Source organism: Oryzias latipes, chromosome 17 (assembly GCF_053564925.1).
Source record: "Oryzias latipes strain Hd-rR chromosome 17, Olatipes_Hd-rR_3.1".
Lineage (NCBI taxonomy): Eukaryota > Metazoa > Chordata > Actinopteri > Beloniformes > Adrianichthyidae > Oryzias > Oryzias latipes.
Genome location: NC_136253.1, coordinates 33,138,238 through 33,158,204, shown reverse-complemented (window position 1 = coordinate 33,158,204; position 19,967 = coordinate 33,138,238). Strand labels below are relative to the sequence as shown.

At 40.5% G+C, this 19,967-nt stretch overlaps 1 protein-coding gene across 8 annotated transcripts in view; it reads right to left on the bottom strand.

Annotated features, from left to right (window-relative positions):
- mib1 (MIB E3 ubiquitin protein ligase 1) overlaps positions 1 to 19,967 on the bottom strand; it is a 54,778-nt gene that overhangs the window by 6,134 nt on the left and 28,677 nt on the right. For all 8 annotated transcript variants that reach the window (XM_011487021.4, XM_011487022.4, XM_020711183.3 and 5 more), the window contains 4 exons: positions 5,331 to 5,463; positions 4,313 to 4,399; positions 3,805 to 3,963; positions 1,201 to 1,382 (listed from right to left, as the gene is read on the bottom strand). In XM_011487021.4, coding sequence (XP_011485323.1) covers positions 1,201 to 1,382; positions 3,805 to 3,963; positions 4,313 to 4,399; positions 5,331 to 5,463 — 561 coding nt within the window. The remainder of the gene's footprint in view (positions 1 to 1,200; positions 1,383 to 3,804; positions 3,964 to 4,312; positions 4,400 to 5,330; positions 5,464 to 19,967) is intronic.

The window sequence follows — 19,967 nt, the reverse complement described above, 5'->3', positions numbered from 1 at the left end:
CTATGAAATACGACACAGAATCCACATAGATTAATTCATTCGTGATTGAGGCATCAAATTATTAAAAACTTGTTCAATTATTTCTATTTTTTGTAAATGAAATGAATTTTTGTTTATTATTTAGTCCCGCACCAGTCCTGGACGACCACATACTCACAAAATTCAAATAATGGCCAGAGTGAACGGGGAAAAGAACAGGTCCAGTGATCATTATGTTAAGCACAACCAAAGTTTTGTTGACCTTTGACCTCGAGAAGGGACCACCATCTTGGATAATAAAAGAAAAAGAAAAAAAAATCCCCCTTAGTAACTTCAACAAATTCAAACTCCTAGGGATTTCAATTTACCTTTTCGAGCATCGATGGGAAGCTACTTGTGAGTAAAAGATTTTTAATGCCGTTAAGAGCTGGCGAGCTTGCGAAAGTGGCGTTCAGAAGTGGCATGCTCGCACATCTGTTGCCAGAATTTCGTAAAATCTCTTTCACGAATCCTCGCCTCGAACTGAACAAAACTATATGAAATAGATAATGCCCATATTAGGAATGTGGGCGTGTGTTAAAGAATTCCAAAAATGTATGGTTGCCAATTCTTCTATAAATTAACACAGACCTGTTTGTCACCCAAAAATAAAATGGTTGCTATGGAAATAAAACTAAAAGAAAAGAGGTAATGCCACCCACAGGGGGATGATGGATCGAGTGATGGGTCTGAAGCAGCCACTCAGCCAGTGAGGGCGGGTAAAAAGTGGGCCAAAGGGGGAAATGTCTGCAGCCATACAATGTGGCTTTAATTTTTGTTTTGGTTCTTCCTTCTTTTAGTGCCATGAGTATATTTTAAAAGCTCTGTGTATTATAAATACAAAGCAAACCAATTCAGAGTATTTTTTTAATTTCTAGACGAATTAAAGCAAAAAGTTTGAAATAAATTGCAAAGTTTAAAGAAATGTAAAACCTTGTTTTTCGAAGCCTCAAACATTTTCATCTTTGTTTAGTTTAAATATTTTGGACATATATAGACTTTTTTTTTTAACCATCAGAGTTTGCTGTTGCCTTTGTGTCTTCATGTTAGCCCACAGCCTCCTGACTGCAGCAGCGGCACATTTACCGCACAGACAAGAGTGTCATCGATCTTCTTGTCCGGCCTCTGAAGGAGAGCCAGCCAGCGTTTCTCCCAATGCCTCAACATTCCTGGCATGTTTACCTGCTCTTCTCTTTGTGACATTTCGCCAAAGCCTTGCACAGGTTGGGGTCGGGACACAGGTCCAGGGGGGATTGGCCTTTTTTGTTGCGAATGGTCAAGTCCGCTCCATTTGCTGCCAGGAAACAAGCGATGGATGCTGCGCTCTTCTTTTCTGCCCCCTGGGTGCCCAAGCCCATAATTAACTGTGGACAGCCAGACAGACACACAAAAAACAAAGTCAGAGACACAGCAGGAAGGTTTTCTTACAGCTGTGGAAACTGTGTCCGGTCTGCTTTCAACACTATTTTTTAAGAAGCTGTGAGTTTATTTTATGACTGCACAGATCAGAAATGACCATCAGGAGCTCTACACCCTCCCCAAAGCTCATTAGAGTCAACAAAGGTAAACAACGAGCCCCCGAGGGGAAGCAGAACACGTTTCATCAACATTCAGTCGACTGCAGCAACTTGGGCTTCAAACGGCCCCAGATCTGATCATCATTGATGGTAACAACACCTGGGTGCTGCAGGACTATTTAATGAGGATGCAGCATTGAGTTATCTGCAGAGGGAAGCTCATGAATGGAACAGCTCAATTCAATCCAGTTTTATTTACCGTATATGGCCCAATGTTACAACACAGTTGTCTCAATGGGCGTCACTAAATGTACAAACACAAAATCAGTTCTAAATACAATGCTTGCTTAACTAAACTAAACAGACTAAACTAACCAGGGCATCCCTGCCCTTAGACCCTCCTTCTCGAGTTACAAGACAGTTTAAAACGTTTGTTTAATTCACAGATTTTCCTGAAAACAGGAACAGATTTAAGGAGAATGCTTTAATATTCAGCTCAGGAAACTTTTGACACAAAAGTATTCCATTGTAAAGATGGTCCTAATGTCTCCTCTCTCAGAAATCATGGCTTCAACCTTGATTGAAATGTGTTTTTCTCAGGTCAAACATGTCTGCCGATGGAGCCATCAGGCCGGTTAATTCAATTCTCATGTTGGTTGAAGTCTGTGGGACGGTGACTTAAATACACATCTTTAAATTTGGACTGATGTCCGTCTGTTCCGGTCCTCTGCAGGAGAACCACAGGAATACAGTGAAGGAGAGAAGGGAGCAGAGGATCGGAGAAAGGAAGGAAGGAAGACTTTAAAGTCCTCTGAATAGCGATTCATAATATTTAAGTAAAACTGAGAGTCTGAGCAGAAGCTGGTTATAGAGAACTGATGGTTGTTACCAGCATCAGTCTTCCTGTGATCTCAAGCTGTGGTCCTCAGTTAATGACTTAGAAAAGTTCTTTCTGATTTGGAAAAATTAAAGGTTAAATTAACTCAATTAAGGCCCAAATCCTTAAGGGCAAAAACATTTGTCATAGATCTTTATTGAATCTTGGCTCACTGCTGCGTTCACCCCCCCTCCCCCCTCGGCAACGTGCGTTAAATCAACCACTTCCAATGAAAAGCCTAGCACTTTTGCGTCGCCACACCGGTTTCTACCGCTTTTGGGCTAAAAATGCAAGGCCACTGAACGAGTGCTCAAAGTTCAACCTGTTCAAACTTTGACCAATTAGGGGCTCAGATTTGGTAGTGACGTATGGATGTCGTCCACTGTAATTCACAAAAGTCTCACCATGCCTCCACGATTAGAAAATTAACCATGGAGAAGGATTTAATCATTGCGGTTTGTGACCGGAGGAATTATGTGAATTTCGTGAATCGGAATAGATCTGTGAAAGAAAAAGCCTGGAACAAGATTCACGAGATTTTCACCGCTGTGACATTTCGCACCAAGCCTCTACCAGCTGTGGGTGGCAGACATGCGCTAGTAAACGGGAGAAAAGGTTCTTGAGCGTACGTCACATACTGGTGTGAACATTGCGTAACACATAAGAGTATTGTCTGTGTAGAATTTTTAAAAATTCCAAATTGTCTCTTTGGTGAATTTACCCAAATCAGAAGCTTTGTTTGATCAAGTCTTCATGCTCTAAAACATCTGATGCTGCTTTAAACCGTCTTTGATCATTCAAATTTGTGTCAGGCTCATTCAACCCAAGGATTTGGATCCATCTTTACTTTAACCTTGACCGGCATAGCGGAAGCTTAAAAGAAAAAAAAAACTTTTGATGGATAAAAACAACAAAATAAAATTATACGTCTGACACAAAAGCAGGTACTTTCTAAATATAACAATAATAAAGGCAGCAGGTGTATTTAAGACACAGTCACAGACAGATTTGGAGGACAGAATTTGTTTTCCACTTTCGTCCGGTACCAAGTGACCCACAGACGTGTACCGGTCTGCGGCCCTGGAGGGTTGGGGACAGAACTTCCAGACATGACAGATTTGCCATCATTTTTGAAAATGAACCCTATTTATCCAAGATTTGTCAACAAATTCTGGGACAAACTGACTAGGAGACAACTGACAACGAAATTGAACAAACACAGTCAATGTTCTGATGGACCTTTGAGTCGCACATTTGAAAAAAAAAAGCAAACAAAAATGAAAACAGCAGCATGAAAGGTTAGGCCTTCACAATTTATGAGAAGAAATAATCCAGGTAGTAATTAGTAAAGTGAAAAAAGTCAGCATAGGTACTAATGGGTCGTTTATGTACTGTATTCTTGGAGGGCTCCCAGGGCTCCACTTTGCTGACGTCCTGCATGTCCTGGAGCTGTCGCAGCTGGGAGAGCGTATGGTGACGCAGCGCCTCATGGAGTGGCGTGTCCCCATCTTTGTCCTGGACGTCCAGCTTGGCCTCTGCTCGCACTAGAAGCTGTTGGAGGAACATGTGAACACAAATCAGAAGGACTTTAAACAGATGTGATCATGCAAACATAACAGTGCTGATCTGTAGGATTGTTGTTCAAAATGAACTGGTCTTTTAACCTCACAAAGGAGTGCATTCTCTCTGTAGTCCACAAGATGGCAACGTGGTGACCTCTAAGCTCTGAAGTGAGACACTGACCAGGACAGCGCCTCAAAGAGCATTAATAACCTTCTGACAAGCAGGAGCTCATTCGGCTGCAGGACACCCAACAAATGGGAGCTCCACTGATATATTTACTCTTCCGAAGGTCTGAAAGATCACCAAAGGCAGCAAGTTCCAGTTGGTGCACACTCACCCGAACTATCTGAGTGTGCTGACGCTCCACTGCAAGATGCAATGCTGTCTGCTGGTTCACATTCTGAATGTCTAGGCTGGCGTTGCCCTGTTTGATGGGAACAAGAGAAAATAGGCAGCAGATTAACAAACAAAGTGACCAAAGACGGTATCAGCATGTCAACACTACATCAAAGACATCCATATTTGTTTTAAAGAGCAAGAAAAATGACTACATCTGTCCTTCAGAGCAGACGGGAGAGCTAAAATGAATAAAGCTGCATATGTCGTTTACAGCTGCAAACGCGTCAACCGAAGACAAAACGGGCTCCAGATAATAACTGTGATCAGACTGTGTGTAAAATACCTAAGGAATACAAATGTCTGAGCGGCTTTTGGCTGGCAGGGAATCTGCAGTGCAGCCAGTGTGGTGCAGTTTCTGAATAGAAAGCTGAGCCATCACTGCGAACGAGCCCATTGCAGGAACCTGCGAGGGGGAAAAAGCTGTCCCTGCTGAAAGGTAGCTTGCACAGCGAACATTCGTGCGTTGGAACGTTGCAGCAACATCACCGCCTTGCACCATATCTTCATTAACCCAGTTTGAACTGGATGGGGTGACTTTTGCTGTATATCTGTGTGTGCTACTCTTTGGGGAGCTACACCTGCAATCTCAGGGGCAAAAAGAGCTTGAACCCATAATTGCAAGAGGAGGAGGATATGAGGGCCCAGCAGCACTAAAGAAAACCCCTGGAGGCTCCGTGAACCTTATGGATTTAATAACACGTAAAAAAGCAGTTATGGGAGCTTGAACCGGTCTACTCCTCCTTGGCTATTGGGGAAAACAGTGGAGGCAGCATTCAGTGGTCTTCTGCTGGCTGGAGGATGAACTGATGCAGTAGCGCTGAGGGAATCTCTGAGTAAACACTGACGTCAACGTTTGACGTGTTGTAGGGCACCTTTTCTCAAGAATCCTTCACGTCTCTGACAAAAGCTCCATCAACAGTTAAAGTTGGGATTTCAGTGCGTGGAGCTGCTGCTACCTGGTGCACCAGCAGCTCAGCCACCTCCACGTGGTTGTTGAGGGCGGCGAGATGCAGTGCGGTGTAGCCGTCGTCCTTCTTTTCATCCACAATCCATGGTCTCGGGAGCTTGGATAGCAGCACTCGCATGGCGCTGCGTGGAAAACACAGAGAGAAGGGAGTAATGAGATCGGACGCACAAAGAAACAATCATGTTACACAACACGCTTCAATACACAGTTTAAGTCCACGGTAAATCTAGTTTTTGCACATGATGATAAAATATAACATGAGGAGAATTTTCTTTACTAAGCACACTGTTATTTAGATTAAGCTGCAAGTTTCTTATTTGCCTTGATGAAGTGCAAAAGCAGCGACCATTGTAAGGCAAAACAGCACTTGATGGATTTAAATGCGTCCATTCAGTTCTTCCCTTATGAAACTGTTTTGTTGAGGAGGAACAGCCGGCAGCAGAGAGCTTAAACTGTGGGACTCAAAGTCACCGGTGCTGGTTTATAATCTAAAATACTCTATTATTCTAGTCAAACGTTGATCATTTAATTTTTTCTTTCAGATAGTTTAGTTATACGAAAACTCAACAATTTAAGCTAAACAGGAAAGAACTTTCAATTAATTAAAACTTTGAGTTTTCACCTCAAAGTTTTTTCTAGAGATTTTTCAAAAAACTACTTCAAAAGACCAACTCCAATGAAAATCATGTTTTTGGGGCGTTTTCCTGACCATTGAGGGCACATATTAGGAAAATACGCGTGGCCAGTGCTGAACGTTTTTCTTGGCCGCACGGACCCAAAGGAAGGGTTACGGTTAGGATTACGGGTTACGGTTACACTGCGTTCTCACCAAACGCGATTCGCGCGGTAGAGACGGCCAGTTTCAGTGTTAAGTCAATAGTACAAACACAATCTGGGCGACGGGTGCGGCGCACAGCGCAATTCCAGCAGTGGGGGGTGATTTGGCACCATCTGAACCAAATCTCCCAACAGTACCGGCCTGCTTGGGCCTCCTGAACTTTAATATATATTTCCAATTTTCAACCAGGCAATAAAAAATAAAGGTCCCCTGATTTGATTTTTGTTTTTATTTTTACCTGCTTTGGTTAATGTGGGACAGCAAGCCTTCAAACTCGGTCAAAGAGAGAACACAAATGTGGAAAACACACTTTGGACTTTTTTGGACATCCCAACAGCTCATTAATTCAAACTGAGCGTCGTCGTTGCTACAGTTTGATTGACAGCAATTTAAAAGCAAAAAAAAAAAAAAAAAAAAAACTGAAAAAAATGAAATGAATTTTTAAGTACATGTCAAAAACTCCAAAAGCATGATTTCCATCGGAGGTGGGATTTAATGATTGATTTTAGTAATCCAACCATAAATGTCACTTAGAGAATGTGTGATGAAGGGGAAAGCTGATCTGCTGCTAATGGGTGTCTAGGCAGTATCCCACTTCAGCCGTAAACCTGACTTATGCCATAATTCATTTGAAGTTGGAACTGTTTTCTCTGCAGTCAATTTGTTTAATCAAAACCGATTAAAAGCTGAGGTTTTTTTTTTTTTAAACTAAAAAATTAGATATTTATTTCCTACATCCTGAGAAAACTAAATACCTCAAGTAAGCTCTTTTCAATAAATATACTTTCCCAATTCACTCATAAATCTGAAAACGCAATAGGATTAGGTTCCTAATGTTTTTTGTTGCTAAAATGTAAACTCACTAAACTCAATACTATCATCAATGTGGAGAACACACAAACCTGGTGGTTACAACTTCCAGATTACTACATTTTCACAATAATAAAATCTATAAGCGGCCAGCAAAATGCAGAAACATTAAAGGAAACAGCAGTGGATGAAAGCAGTTAAAGATAATGTTTGAGATAAGATTTTGTCTCGTAAAATTGCTGTAGGTACTGAGCATAAAATGACTCAGTGATGCAGCAAAGTATTGCAGGTAAAACCATGTAGAAGAAAAGCTGCAGAGTTATATTATTCATTCTATCATTTAAATTCTTAGAATTACTTTGAGCAGTCAACTGTCTGAGGATTTGTACTTTTTTTTTTACTGTATTTTAATCCTCTAATAAAATTTAAGAAAAAAACAGCATTGATAGAAATCATATAAATGATCAAAGAAGATATTTAAAAGACACAAAGCAGCCATTGATTACATTCACTTTAAAGAGCAATAAAGCAGCAATGCTGGAAGGAAAACTTGTTCAGCCCCGAATACCAGTGCTTCATTGGCATTTTTCAACTAAAGCTAAACACAAAAGTTGCTTTTTCACTTTAATATGTGAATATAAAGTATATAAAATGATGACGTGTCTTTAAGGATGTAAATAAATGAAAACTAAAGGCAGAGAAAGGGGGACACAGAGGAAGAGCCGATCATCTCCAGTGTTGGGATGGTGGTTTGCAGGCTGCTGTTCTGCTGCAGAGATGAAGAGTGCAGAACGCTGATCACTCCCCTCGCCTCTCACTGCACTGTTCCGTACCCACCTGCATTGCTTGTAGCAATCTCTGAGTACTTAATGCAGAGATGTAGCGCTCGGATGGAGGGGGAAAAAAACAAAACGGAAACCCACATTTAGAACGTGTCGCTATGGGTTTATTTGCCCGCATACGGTGGGTTTTTCATCTCATAAGGGATTTATGATTAATGTTCCTGTTTGATAAAAAAATACCTTTACTTTTTTAGGTAAACAAGGTTTTGTTTTTACTCATTTGCACATGTTACGTTGTGCATCAGATCTCATTTAACTCTAATCACCCCTCAACAGCATTTTGGAGGGATGTGATTAGATGGAAATATTTCCCAATGATTCCAAACATGCTGTAATAGAAGAACCCTGCAGGCCCTTCCAGTGTCAGATCTAAACACCTGACTGCCAAAGATGTGTTTGCTGCAACTGACAGCCCCTTCAGAGGAAGCTTTGATTGACAGGGCCTCTTCCACGCTGGGGCAAATGGGCAGGCATTAATATTAATCCCTCATACTGGTATTGCTGCACTGCAGTTAAAATACTTGCTGGAAAAGCAAAAAAAAAAAAACAAGGGTAAATTAAGAATGAATGAAACTGGTTTTAAACCCTTGTTGGTGATGTTAGCAGTGAGTGAGGTCGTAATGATGGAGTGAACACTGGTCTGAATGCAGGTGGACCGACAGGAAGGTGGTAAGAGAACAGGGAAGACATGACTGAACTGGGTCACCCTGTGAGAGATCTCCAGAATCCCTCAAGAGAAATACACCAGCCTTGTTTTGGGTTCCAATTTGTCATTGACTGGGAAGGCCTTTCGTGCCCTGGGGTCTGGTTGTGTTGACTATTATCACAGTGGAAGTGTGTGCACACTTAATCGTGTGTGTGTGTGTGTGAATGTTGGGGGCCGACAGGGCTCTCCTTCTGCACCCCGCCTGGCTGACAGCCACCTGTGTAGTGGTCAGTTATTCCAGCAGGAAGCGAGCATCAGAGGGACAGCGACTCTGGACGGTCCAGAACACTCAGCCTGAGACTAAAGGTTGCACACGAACATGTGGTTACGCTGATGAGGGAGACGTGTTTGGCGTAGCGTCTGTCATTAACTATGCCTTCAAGCACAAGACAGAAGAGTCATACGCTGCATTTGGAATTAGTCATCAAAAGCCCATCTGTTTTCAGGGAATGCTTTATAAAGCTAATGATGAGAAAGGTGAGTCTTGCAAATGTGAGAGTGCACACGGAACGACAAAGAGACACTGCTGCTTACAGGTACATCAAATATAAGAATGCATCGATTTTTTTCACAATACACACTTTGTATCACAACGTAACAAAGGAAGCAACCATCCACTCCCAAGACTGTAAAACCACAGTTCTGCCCAACACACGTTTTTCTAAACGGAAAGATGGAGGCAAACAACCAGCAGACAGCCGGATGAGGCACCAAGCGAGAATTCTTTAGAGAACATCTACAGTTTAAGCTTTAAGTCACAACTGTACCTGTGGATATATACTAACAGAAAACCTGCACTGGGCACATGGGTGGCAAGGTCATAGACCGCGTGGTGAGCCTGTAGGGTGAAACTTAACCATATGACAGGATCACGCATACGTCATAAGAAATGAGACAGCGTAACGGAAAGCAGACGACGAATGTGTAGTTTGTGTGGACATCCTACAGGCGTCTTATGGATGCACTAACACAGGGGTCACCAACCTTTTTGAAACTGAGAGCTACTTCACGGTTACTGAATCATACGAAGGGCTACCAGTTTGATACGCTCTTCTGAAATAACAAATTTGCTCAGTTTGCCTTTAGTTATACATTATTTATAATGATTAGTAATACTCACCTATGTAAAAACACTGATCATGTTAATGATTTCTAACAATGATTATCAAAAATGACAACAAGGTGGGAAACAGATATCAATATTCAACACTTTATCTCTATTAATCACAGTATTTGTTACATTTTCAGATGATCACTTACATCACTACATTTTAGCAAAAAATATCCCATTTGCACAAGCCACTGACATGCCCTGTTAACAAATCATGAACTATGTTGCAACATGTTTCAAAAAGTTAACAATTATGTAATGTTAAACAAAATCAACTTACATATTTTTAAATATGTAATACATTTTTTATTTCACATTTTGAACTAATGGCCAAGTCTGTGTTATGTTTAACAAAATTATAACTTTTAAATGTCATGAACACACTTTTAAATTGAACACAATTCTTCAATATTTTAATTCAACTTTGCCATGGCACTACCATGTTGTCACTGACTACATCTGGTATCCGTCCTTGGTTAGTGGGAAGACTGGCATTGCATGCTGTTCACCAGTGTGTTGTAATCTGGTGTGTAACTTGACACTGCAACTGTGAGTGAGTCTCTCAGATGTGCATCAGTGAGGCGTGTTCTGTGTTTGTTTTTGATGAAGTTCATGTCAGAAAATGCTGATTCACAGAGATAGGTTGAGCCAAACAGGCTGGCAACCTTCATGGCTGCTGTGCATACTCCACTGTACTTCTCTGTGTCAACAAGGCGCCAAAAGTTTGGTGCAGCCTGGTAGGCTTTGAGATGGAGATCATTTTGCAATGTTATAATTTCAATCTCCACCTGTCCAGCATCCAAGTTGAACGTTGCACTTAACTGCTCAGCAAAGCATGTTGTGTCCCCATTCATGAAAGGGTTGGAAATGAAGAACACACATGGTTCAAGCTGATGAAGGTCACAAAACCTATTCTCAAACTCTTGCCCAAGTCTGTTTATTACTTCAATGTACTTTTCTGCCACTTTTTCAAATGTCTCAGATGCAGAAGCATTGTCTTTCAGCACTGACTGCACAGAGGGAAAGTGCAGAACTTTTTTTCTCTGTAAATCTGCAGAGAATGCATTCATTTTGGCTTTAAATGCATTTAAAGCACTTATCATATCGACAACAGTCTTACCTTTGCCTTGCAGCTGGCAGTTCAGGAGGTTTAGTTTCCCAGTAATGTCCACCAAAAATGCAAGGTCAAGTGTCCACTCTGTGTCCTCTAGCAGTGAGACATCTTCGCCTTTGGACTGCATGAACTCTTTGATTTCACGCAAAAGAGACAAAAAACGATGCAAAACTCGTCCTCTGCTGAGCCATCTGATTTCTGTGTGTAGCAGTAGGTCCCCATATTCTGCTGACATCTCCTCTAATAGTACCTTGAAAATCCTGTGCTGCTTTGCTTTGGAGCGGATGTTGTTTATGATTTTCACAACGGGAGTCATCACGTGCCCAAAGCCGATCACTTTCGCACACAACGCCTGCTGGTGAATGATGCAATGGTAATGCAGAAATTTGGGGAAGTCTGGGTCACGTTTACAGTGAGCGATGAAACCTGTCTGTCGGCCGACCATAGCAGGAGCCCCGTCTGTTGTCACCGCTACCAGCTTTTCCAATGGCACCTTTTTCTGCACGAAAAACTCCTTCACCGTGTTATAAATGTCAACTCCTCTCGTAGTTGTCTTTAAGGGCAGTAGTGTCAGGAGTTCTTCTTTTGTGGAGAAATCATTAAACACCATCCGGATAAAAACCAATAACTGCGCTGTACTGCTGCTGTCCACGGACTCATCGCACTGGAGGCTAAACCACTTGCACTTCGCCAGATCCTGCTCCAACTGATCGACCAAGTTACTGGACATAGCTGATACTCGTCTTGCCATCGTAGATGCCCCCAGTTGGACGTCGGAAAGAGTGGAGATTAGGTCGCTTCCATTTTTCTCGTCTTTAAATACAGTGTTAGCAATTAATAACATCGCTTCTTTGACAACTTCTCCATCTGTAAATGCCTTTTTTTTCTTGATCAGAAAATGTGTAGCTCTAAACGAGGCTTCGGATGCTTTTTGTGAGTTTTTGGCCGGCCTCGTAAAAAAAGACTGTTGCTTACCCAGAGCGGTCTTTAGCTCACGGGCTTTTTCTGCCCGTAGGGCGCTTGCAGGTGGATATTTATCATGGTAGCTTTTGTGACACGTATTGAAATGTCTCTCCACATTGTGCCGTTTTGCTGTCGCCACGGTCGTCCCGCAAATCAGACACACGCAGGTTTCTTTTACAGTCGTAAAAAAGAACTCCTCTTCCCATTCACTGTGAAAGAGATACGTTTTCTTTCTTTTTTCTGCCATGTTTTTGGGGTACGAAAGTGCATACAGCGCCCGCTAGCTTACTCTCCACATCCCACAAGCTCTACTTTACTGCCCATAGGTAAATATTGTGCGCGTTAACCTTAAAGTATTTTTAAGATAGTATTTTTTAAATCTATATACATACAAGTGTGATTAAAAAAATAATAGCAACAGAACAAAATTAATTTTTAGACGCAGCTCTCTATGAGATGTGCTATTTTTGGAACAGGCCCGCGGGCGACTCATGTGGTCCTTGCGGGCGACCGGGTGCCCGCGGGCACCGTGTTGGTGACACCTGCACTAACATATCACGTGCCCACCCTGAGTGTGCATTATTCGCGGAAGGTCAGTAAGTATGGCGTAAGGGTCACCTAACAACAGCATCACCTGTTCGTCATTAGTGCGTGCATCTCACATTGGCCTTAGCTTTTGTTTAAATAACTTAAATATCTTACAAATATCTGCCTCGTAAAAAGTGAAGAGAGGGTAAAGATGAACCAGTGAGAGGCTGTTCGTTTTCAAAGAAAAAGCAAAAAGGGTCAGGATAAGAAAAGAAGCTTAGTTTGTCATTCCAGAAGATAACAGCAGGATCTTCAGATTTGCACAATCTTGAAGCTTTCTGATAAAATCAAAACCTCATACTCCAGCTGAAAATACAGCAAAGGGAGCCAGACTGGTACTTCTCTTTAAAAAATAACACTATGCTCTGCAGCGGGGCAAAAAAGTATTTAGTCAGCCACCAACTGTACAAGTTATCCCACTGAAAAAGATGAGAGAGGCCTGTAATTTTTTTTTCTATTTTTTTCTCTCATAGTTGAGGTATACCTATGATGTAAATTACAGGCCTCTCTCATCTTTTTAAGTGGGGAAACTTGCACAACTAGTGGCTAACTACTTTTTTGCCCCACTGTACTCATGTGAGCAGACTTTCAGATCTACCCTTTACCTCTATTCTGAATACAATGTTGAACACTGTCAGTCAGCAGCAGCTGGATGGGAAAATAATTAGTATAAAACTGTCAGTGATATTAAACCAAACCCCTTCCTTCACATTGGACTATTGTTATAGCTTTGTGTTTACAAGTGTATGAAAGTCTGACCTGACCTCTGTTCTGCAGAAAGACTAACTGATCAGAAAAAAAGGAAAATAATGTTTCAGTGGATTAATCGAGTTAACCCTTCTGTTACCAAAGCAGAACGGAAATGTTTTATCTCCACTATCACCTGAACATCAATTCATCTTTAGTACTTCATTATTAAGCCCCAAAATCATGTCCATTTCCGTGGTGTTCCTCCACACAACAATCTAAATCTAAGAAAGCCAAAAAAAGCATTTATATTAAGATACTGTAAGTGTTCTCACCCATCCATATTAAATATCTTTAAAAACAACAGCTTCAATCCTAAAACATATCCATGACACATTATTAACACAAACTTCTTTATGTCCTTTTAAAGGAAAGGCTTTCTATTCCTAACAAATATCCACACTAGAAAGCTGATCCAGAGGATGGACTTCTGGAGAGCGAAGGAGAATCTTCCTGCTCTGTAGATCCTTTGTTCCACATCCACTCTGCTACTGTCACCATATAAGGGGCTTTCATGATCGCCAACCTCATTACAAATCACATTTTTTAACATCTCAATGTTTCACAAAAACACCCATATTTTTCACCCAAACATTTCCCTGAATTCAACCTGTGAGAGTCTCTTCATTACAGACATTTCTTAAGATTCACCAGAGGGTCCAAAAAAATGCAAATATATCGATGTAAATGTCAAAAATCTTCCAAGATTAATACATTTTGCACAGAAAAATTCTTTGTGCCATTTCGTCTCAGACCAAAACAACAGAATAAAGGTTTAACCTCTCCAACTCGTCATACTATGTTTACATGACAGCCACTGTCTGGCTGTGGCATCTGCACAGCTTACTGAGGTAACATGGCCTGCATTATTCAACAACAAAGCTTGGTTGGATTTCAGCAGAGGCCTGAATGTCTCGCAAAAAAATGCATTACAGTGGGTAATACTAGTGCCAGAAACAAATGTGAGTTTTGATAAACTAAGCATCCATGTATAGCATCAATACTATGGCTGCACAATATGAGGAAGACCCGCAATTTGCTATATTAATGATCAAATTGCAATGACGATTATGGAGGCCATTCTGTAGCATAAATAAAAATAAAAGTCAAAACCAGAAATGCTTTTTCATTTTCAAAATGAAGCTGCATTTTTTGTCTCAAAATGAAAAAGAAAAAGCAATCCACCAAAATGCTTTTTCATTTTATTGTTCAACAGTAATTATTCTGTCACTTAATTAAAATGATAAAGAAAATGGTATTTGACATTTCATTTTCAAACAGTTCTCTGGTAAATGTGTAGCAAAATTCATTTAGAAATGTATAATTTGACAATTAAATGGATTAACAGAAATGTTTTTTCATTTTCAAAATGTAACTGCATCAAATGACTCAAAATTAAATTGAAAATTCAATACTTCAAACTGCTTTTTCATTTTCTTCTTAAACATCGCTCATTCTGTGTCATAATTAAAAGGAAAATGCAAAGAGGGGATTGCATTTTAACATCCAAAAAAAAAACAAAAGCATTTTGGTGGATTGCTTTTTCATTTTCATTTTGGGTCAAAAAATGCAGCTTCATTTTGAAAATGAAAAAGCATTTCTGGTTTTGACTTTTATTTTTAACAATGCTACAGAATCGCTTCAATATGATATAACTTGAAATACATGAAGAAATAGTGAAAGAAAAAAAATATTTCCATTTCACTGCAACAGGTTAATTCAAATAAGAGGCAACATATCTTAAACTTTACTCCAAATGACCCTTGTCTACATAGGAGGTTAACATCTAACATAAAAGGGCTCCATCCAATTGGTCAAATGCAAAAAGAGATTTATTTGATTCATTAAATACTTTAGGCTGCCTTAAGATTGTTTTAGCACATTTAAGGTAACCATTTAACTCGATTTTCACCGTCTTTTGCGATTTGAGTATTGCACAGCTTGATATTGCCACGATAAACTTGCGATTTATTGTGCAGGCCTAATGTACACTGTTTAAACTAACAATACTTCACTATTTCCTGGATGGAGTGTAAATGAATACAATTTTAACATATTGTTAATTTGCATGGCGTGTATTAAGGAAGCTGTCTTTTTTTGTATCTTTTGTAAAGACAAAAAACTTTCTTGTCGCAACTGCCCTTACAGGTAGATAAGTGCGTCCTGCGGGCAAAAAAGGGGGAAACCTGTAAGAGGAATGCAGGTGGCCCACAAAAAATATCCCGTTCGGTGAGCCTAAAGAGTAAAAATGTTCATGCACATTTTTTTCTGAGGCCGTGCTGTGAGCAATTACTTACATCATCCTTACAAATGCTTCACTTACCACACACTCGACAATTTCATTTTCATGACGCCCCTTGAGGTGACCGTAGAAGCCTCAAGGGATTTGAAAAGACCTGCGCTCCCCACTGACAATGTGGTCGGATCTCTTTTTATGACCCTACACAGGCCCGAACGACCCCAAAACCAGCCTCACCTATAGGACTCAACCCCCGGTACAGGTGCACGAGAGTAAGGATTTTATTCCTATACAGGTTTCATTGGCACTTTTGACGGTTTTAACCAACTCTCCACAGTCAGGAACAGTTCAAAACAATTTCAAATCTGTTGCCTTATTCCTGAAGGAGGTAGTTGTTCTACTAGATTTAGTAGCTCAGTCTTACCAAATCTTAGCAGAGCAAAGAAATTAATATTAAAAATAGAACTGAACACAACATTTAATAAATTTAAAATAAGTGATTCTTAATCATTCTGATCAACAGTTTCCTGGCATGGCTCTACTGGGATAAAAACATGACGAAAGTGTAATGATTTCAAAGCACTATTGACATAGTTTTTGTGGGGTGTAAAACTATGTCTATCCCACTGTAGGATTTACAACAACAATAGAAAAAAAAAACACTATAAAATATTCATGGGGAAAACCAAAGGGAAATCATTGATATTTATGTATCATCAAATATCCGAGCAATTAATTTTACTTATTCCAATACGTCACATCAGTGGGACTACACAAATTCTTAAACAGGGAAGACAGCACTAAAGCTGCCTGACAGCTGTGCAGTGGAAGTACCTCACCTCACTGCCCGATTTATTACCTGCATTGCTGAGGCACTTAAAGTGCCACAAATAAATCTCGTTCTTTCTAGGTTTGGCAAGTGAGTGAAGAAAAACAACAAAAAGAGGGTGGGAGGGGGCATGATTACATTGGCCTCACAATGAAAGATTTTCTTTTTGCTTGTTACAGTTTCCATTCCCAAAAGCTCCCCTTGTCCTTGAGTTGCATCAGTAAGGGCTCTACTCTTCCTCCATCTCTCCTAATCTATCCATCCAGAAATATTTTTCCCTCATCCATCCATCCATCCATCCATTCCTACACGTTCCCCACCCCACATTGCCCCAAAATGTGCTGGTAGGACGGACTCTGAATGAAGCAGCATAGACAGGCCATTACAACGAGACTAGGCTTATCTATTGGCTCAGCGCCTTTTTTGTCCCAGCCCTTGAGAAAATCTGGGTGCTCTGATAGGTCACAAGGGGACTGAAGCATGTTTTGACTGATTTGTTGGACTGGCCCCAGCTCATCCAGAGAGGTGATTACTGGGAGAGCTTCAACTGGTGGGGGAATGGTTCAACCGGGTGTGCTGCAGCAAACTGGCGGCTCAGAAACCACAGATTTCATGGCAATCAAAGAATACCTTTACAGAAACATAACAGATTCTGTGTCTGACACTGAAAACAAATCACATTAAGAAAAAGTGGGGTTTAAGTTAGACAACTTAATGATCATGTATCGCTTGATGAACGGATCTTCTGAGAATCCTGTTTGATGGTGACCAACTAAACCAACTGTATTGGAGATCGGAGACATAAAAATGGAAATTTTCAATAAAGAAAAAACAAATAGCATCAGGGTCAACATAACTGTATAACCAGAACGATGTGCAACCATTTACTAAGTTGATAGGCTTGAATGCAAAAATCATAAAGCTGCACACTATGGATGTACGTCCCTGAAAGGGGATTTTGCAGGTCGTACAGGTTTATGTATTTTTGAACTCAGTAAATTGGAAACTATTGCATGAGGAAGGTACGGTAGAAGAGCAAAGGCAGGAGAAGCAGAGAGGCTTCCCCTGCAGTGAGACTAGAGGGAACAAAGGGCTGCTGGATCACAGACCGACTGCCACTGGCTTCCCCCTCCAGCAGCCAGGTAGGTTGGTCCATTCATAAATCACTTTTATTTCTCCAAGTGCTTAACGGCTTCACCTCTTCACATGATGCACTGTGCGAAGAGATGAAGGAGGAGGAGAGTGAAGGAGACGAGAGACAAACGACTGGAAGGGGAAACAAAAGAAGAGGCACTGATAAGAAAGGTTTTGAAAAAGCTAAATTTGTAAATGCACCAAATCTGTCGAATAAAGATACTGTTAAAAATAAGGGGGAATTGGGGGGAGGGGGAGAGGTGTTTGTAAAAAAAAAAAAAAAGCTTCAGTTCAAATCCATTAAAAACATCATCATCCAGTAAAAACAAAGAAAACCCAGTGGTGGACCCCTCTTGATTCGATTAACTGCACCGTAAAACATTTAGCCCTCTGCTATTAATCATTAAAAAGAGAAATACGCCATTTTGCTGTGTTTCAGGAACAGATGGAACCGCGGGATGTGGCTGAGATTAAACTTGCGGGTTGGGTGCCTACAACAAGCAGAGTGGAAACCTAAAGGGGGCACATTCACAGCATATAAGGGCAACCTCAGTTGGGATCAGTAATGAGACTAAAATCTTGAGTAGAGTTTCACTGAACAAGGACACAACTTCAAAGTGACAAAGTTTCACATATATGTTTTTTTTTTAATAACAACTCCTATTGGCTGGTGCTGGTAGGGTGTAACCAATCACATTCATAAATTTCTTTTTGAATTATTTAATTAAAAGAAAGGAAAATAAATAAAATCATTTTTAGAAAGCTTACTGTGTAAGCTATCCATCCTGGTCACTCCCAAAAAAGAACCACAAGATCATCTGCTCTGGCTCCTGTCTGTTAACAAAGCCTCTGTTTCTGAACCAACTTAAAGTTCTACACCTTCTTTGCCCTGTAATCTCAATGTATTACTGAAGTCATTCCAGTTTACACACAGATACTCATTCTTGCACAGCTGACCTTTATTTCTCTCTGTTACCGAGCAAACCTCCACCTCTCTAGATGTTACTGTACCTGCTCCCCGCTTTCACTATAAACCACAATGTCATCTGCAAACAACAAAACTTTATTCTCTTCACTTTTAGCAAAGTCCAGTCCTTCGTAAGGGGCGGCTGCACAAAAAGCTACAAAAAGTGTCCAAAAACCCATTTTGGTTGATTTCTGTTTTTATTTACTTACAGAAATTTTCTGATGACTCTGTCGCAGTGGGGTGTAAATTAAGCAAGAAAGAGTGCAGGAGGCTAGTGGACGGATTTGTGGGGTGGGCTGGAGAGAATCACCTGCAGCTCAACGTGGACAAAACCAGGGAGATGATGATTGACTTCCTAAGGAAAGAGACAGAGTCTTGCAGCCTTTCTGCATCCTGGGCAGCGATGTGGAAGTGGTGGAGGACTACAAATGCCTGGGAGTTACTATCGACAGCAGACTGAGCTGGAGGAACAACAGTACTGCTGTGTACCAAAAGGTCTGCAGCAGACTCTACTTCCTAAGGAAGCTGAAGTCCTTCAATGTGTGCAGCAAGATGCTGGAGATCTTCTACCCGTCTGTGGTGGCCACCCTGTTCTGGACAAACAGCGGAGCTTATTCTCTATGAGGCTCAGACAGCTCTGCTACAAAACTGCCCGATACAGGAAATCTTTCTTCTTCCACTTTCGGCTTCTCCCATCAGGGGTCGCCACAGCGAACAAGTCGCATGGTAAATTTGGCAATGTTTTACGCCGGATGCCCTTCCTGACGCAACCTTCTCAAACCGGGCTTGGAACCGGCAGAGGACAGGAAATCTTTCTTACCCAACACAATTCTACTCTATCATACCTCACAGTGTAACAGATTACTTTTTCACATTTTTGCACATTTTGCACATTGTTAACTTTTTGTAAATAGTCTTTAAACTACACCTCCTTATTTATTTACATTTCTGCTACTTTTTTTTTAAATTATTATTTTTATATTATCCCATTCTTTCTTATGTTAACTGCTACGGTAACGCACAAATTTCCCACGTGTGGGATCAATAAAGTACCGGTACTTCTAATTCTGATTTGCTAACGGTGTTGAACTGAAGTGAACTTTGTCAAAGTCTGCTGAAAGAGAACAGATGCATTCGTAGTGTTATGATTAACACATAAAATAATCACTCAAAAAACAGAGGAAATAGACTCTTTCACATGTAGACTTGATTATGCACTTAAGTGAAAAATATAAAACACATTTAGTATTTTCATATCAAGTGGCTTATTCCTGGTTGAGTATGAAGACTGCAGAGCATGAGGACATTTCAGTTTTATTCATTCACCTTGACCTGCCACGTAAAGCAAAGCCTTGAACAAAGTACTTCTTATCACATAAATGCTAGTTCCTTTTAACTACTAAAAAGACAATATAACAATATATTAAGTTTATTTCACACATAAACACACAGAATAACCTCCACTATGAAAAAGGACCTGCAAAACAAGTTTCAATGACTGCAAAATGACTGTGAGCTTGTAAAAAGGAAGATCAAATTAAGAACCGGAGATTTTTGGGCCTCATAAAAAAATTTACTTCATGAGTTTTTATCATTTTGTTCAACACAACTTTCATTTCACAGTTTGATTTCTGCTTTGTTACCTTAAAAAAGGATCGTAAAGTATAAGACATGGGGTAGAACAGAAACATTATTATTTTTGTTTTAGACAAAGAAGGTTAAAAACAGATCAAGTTAG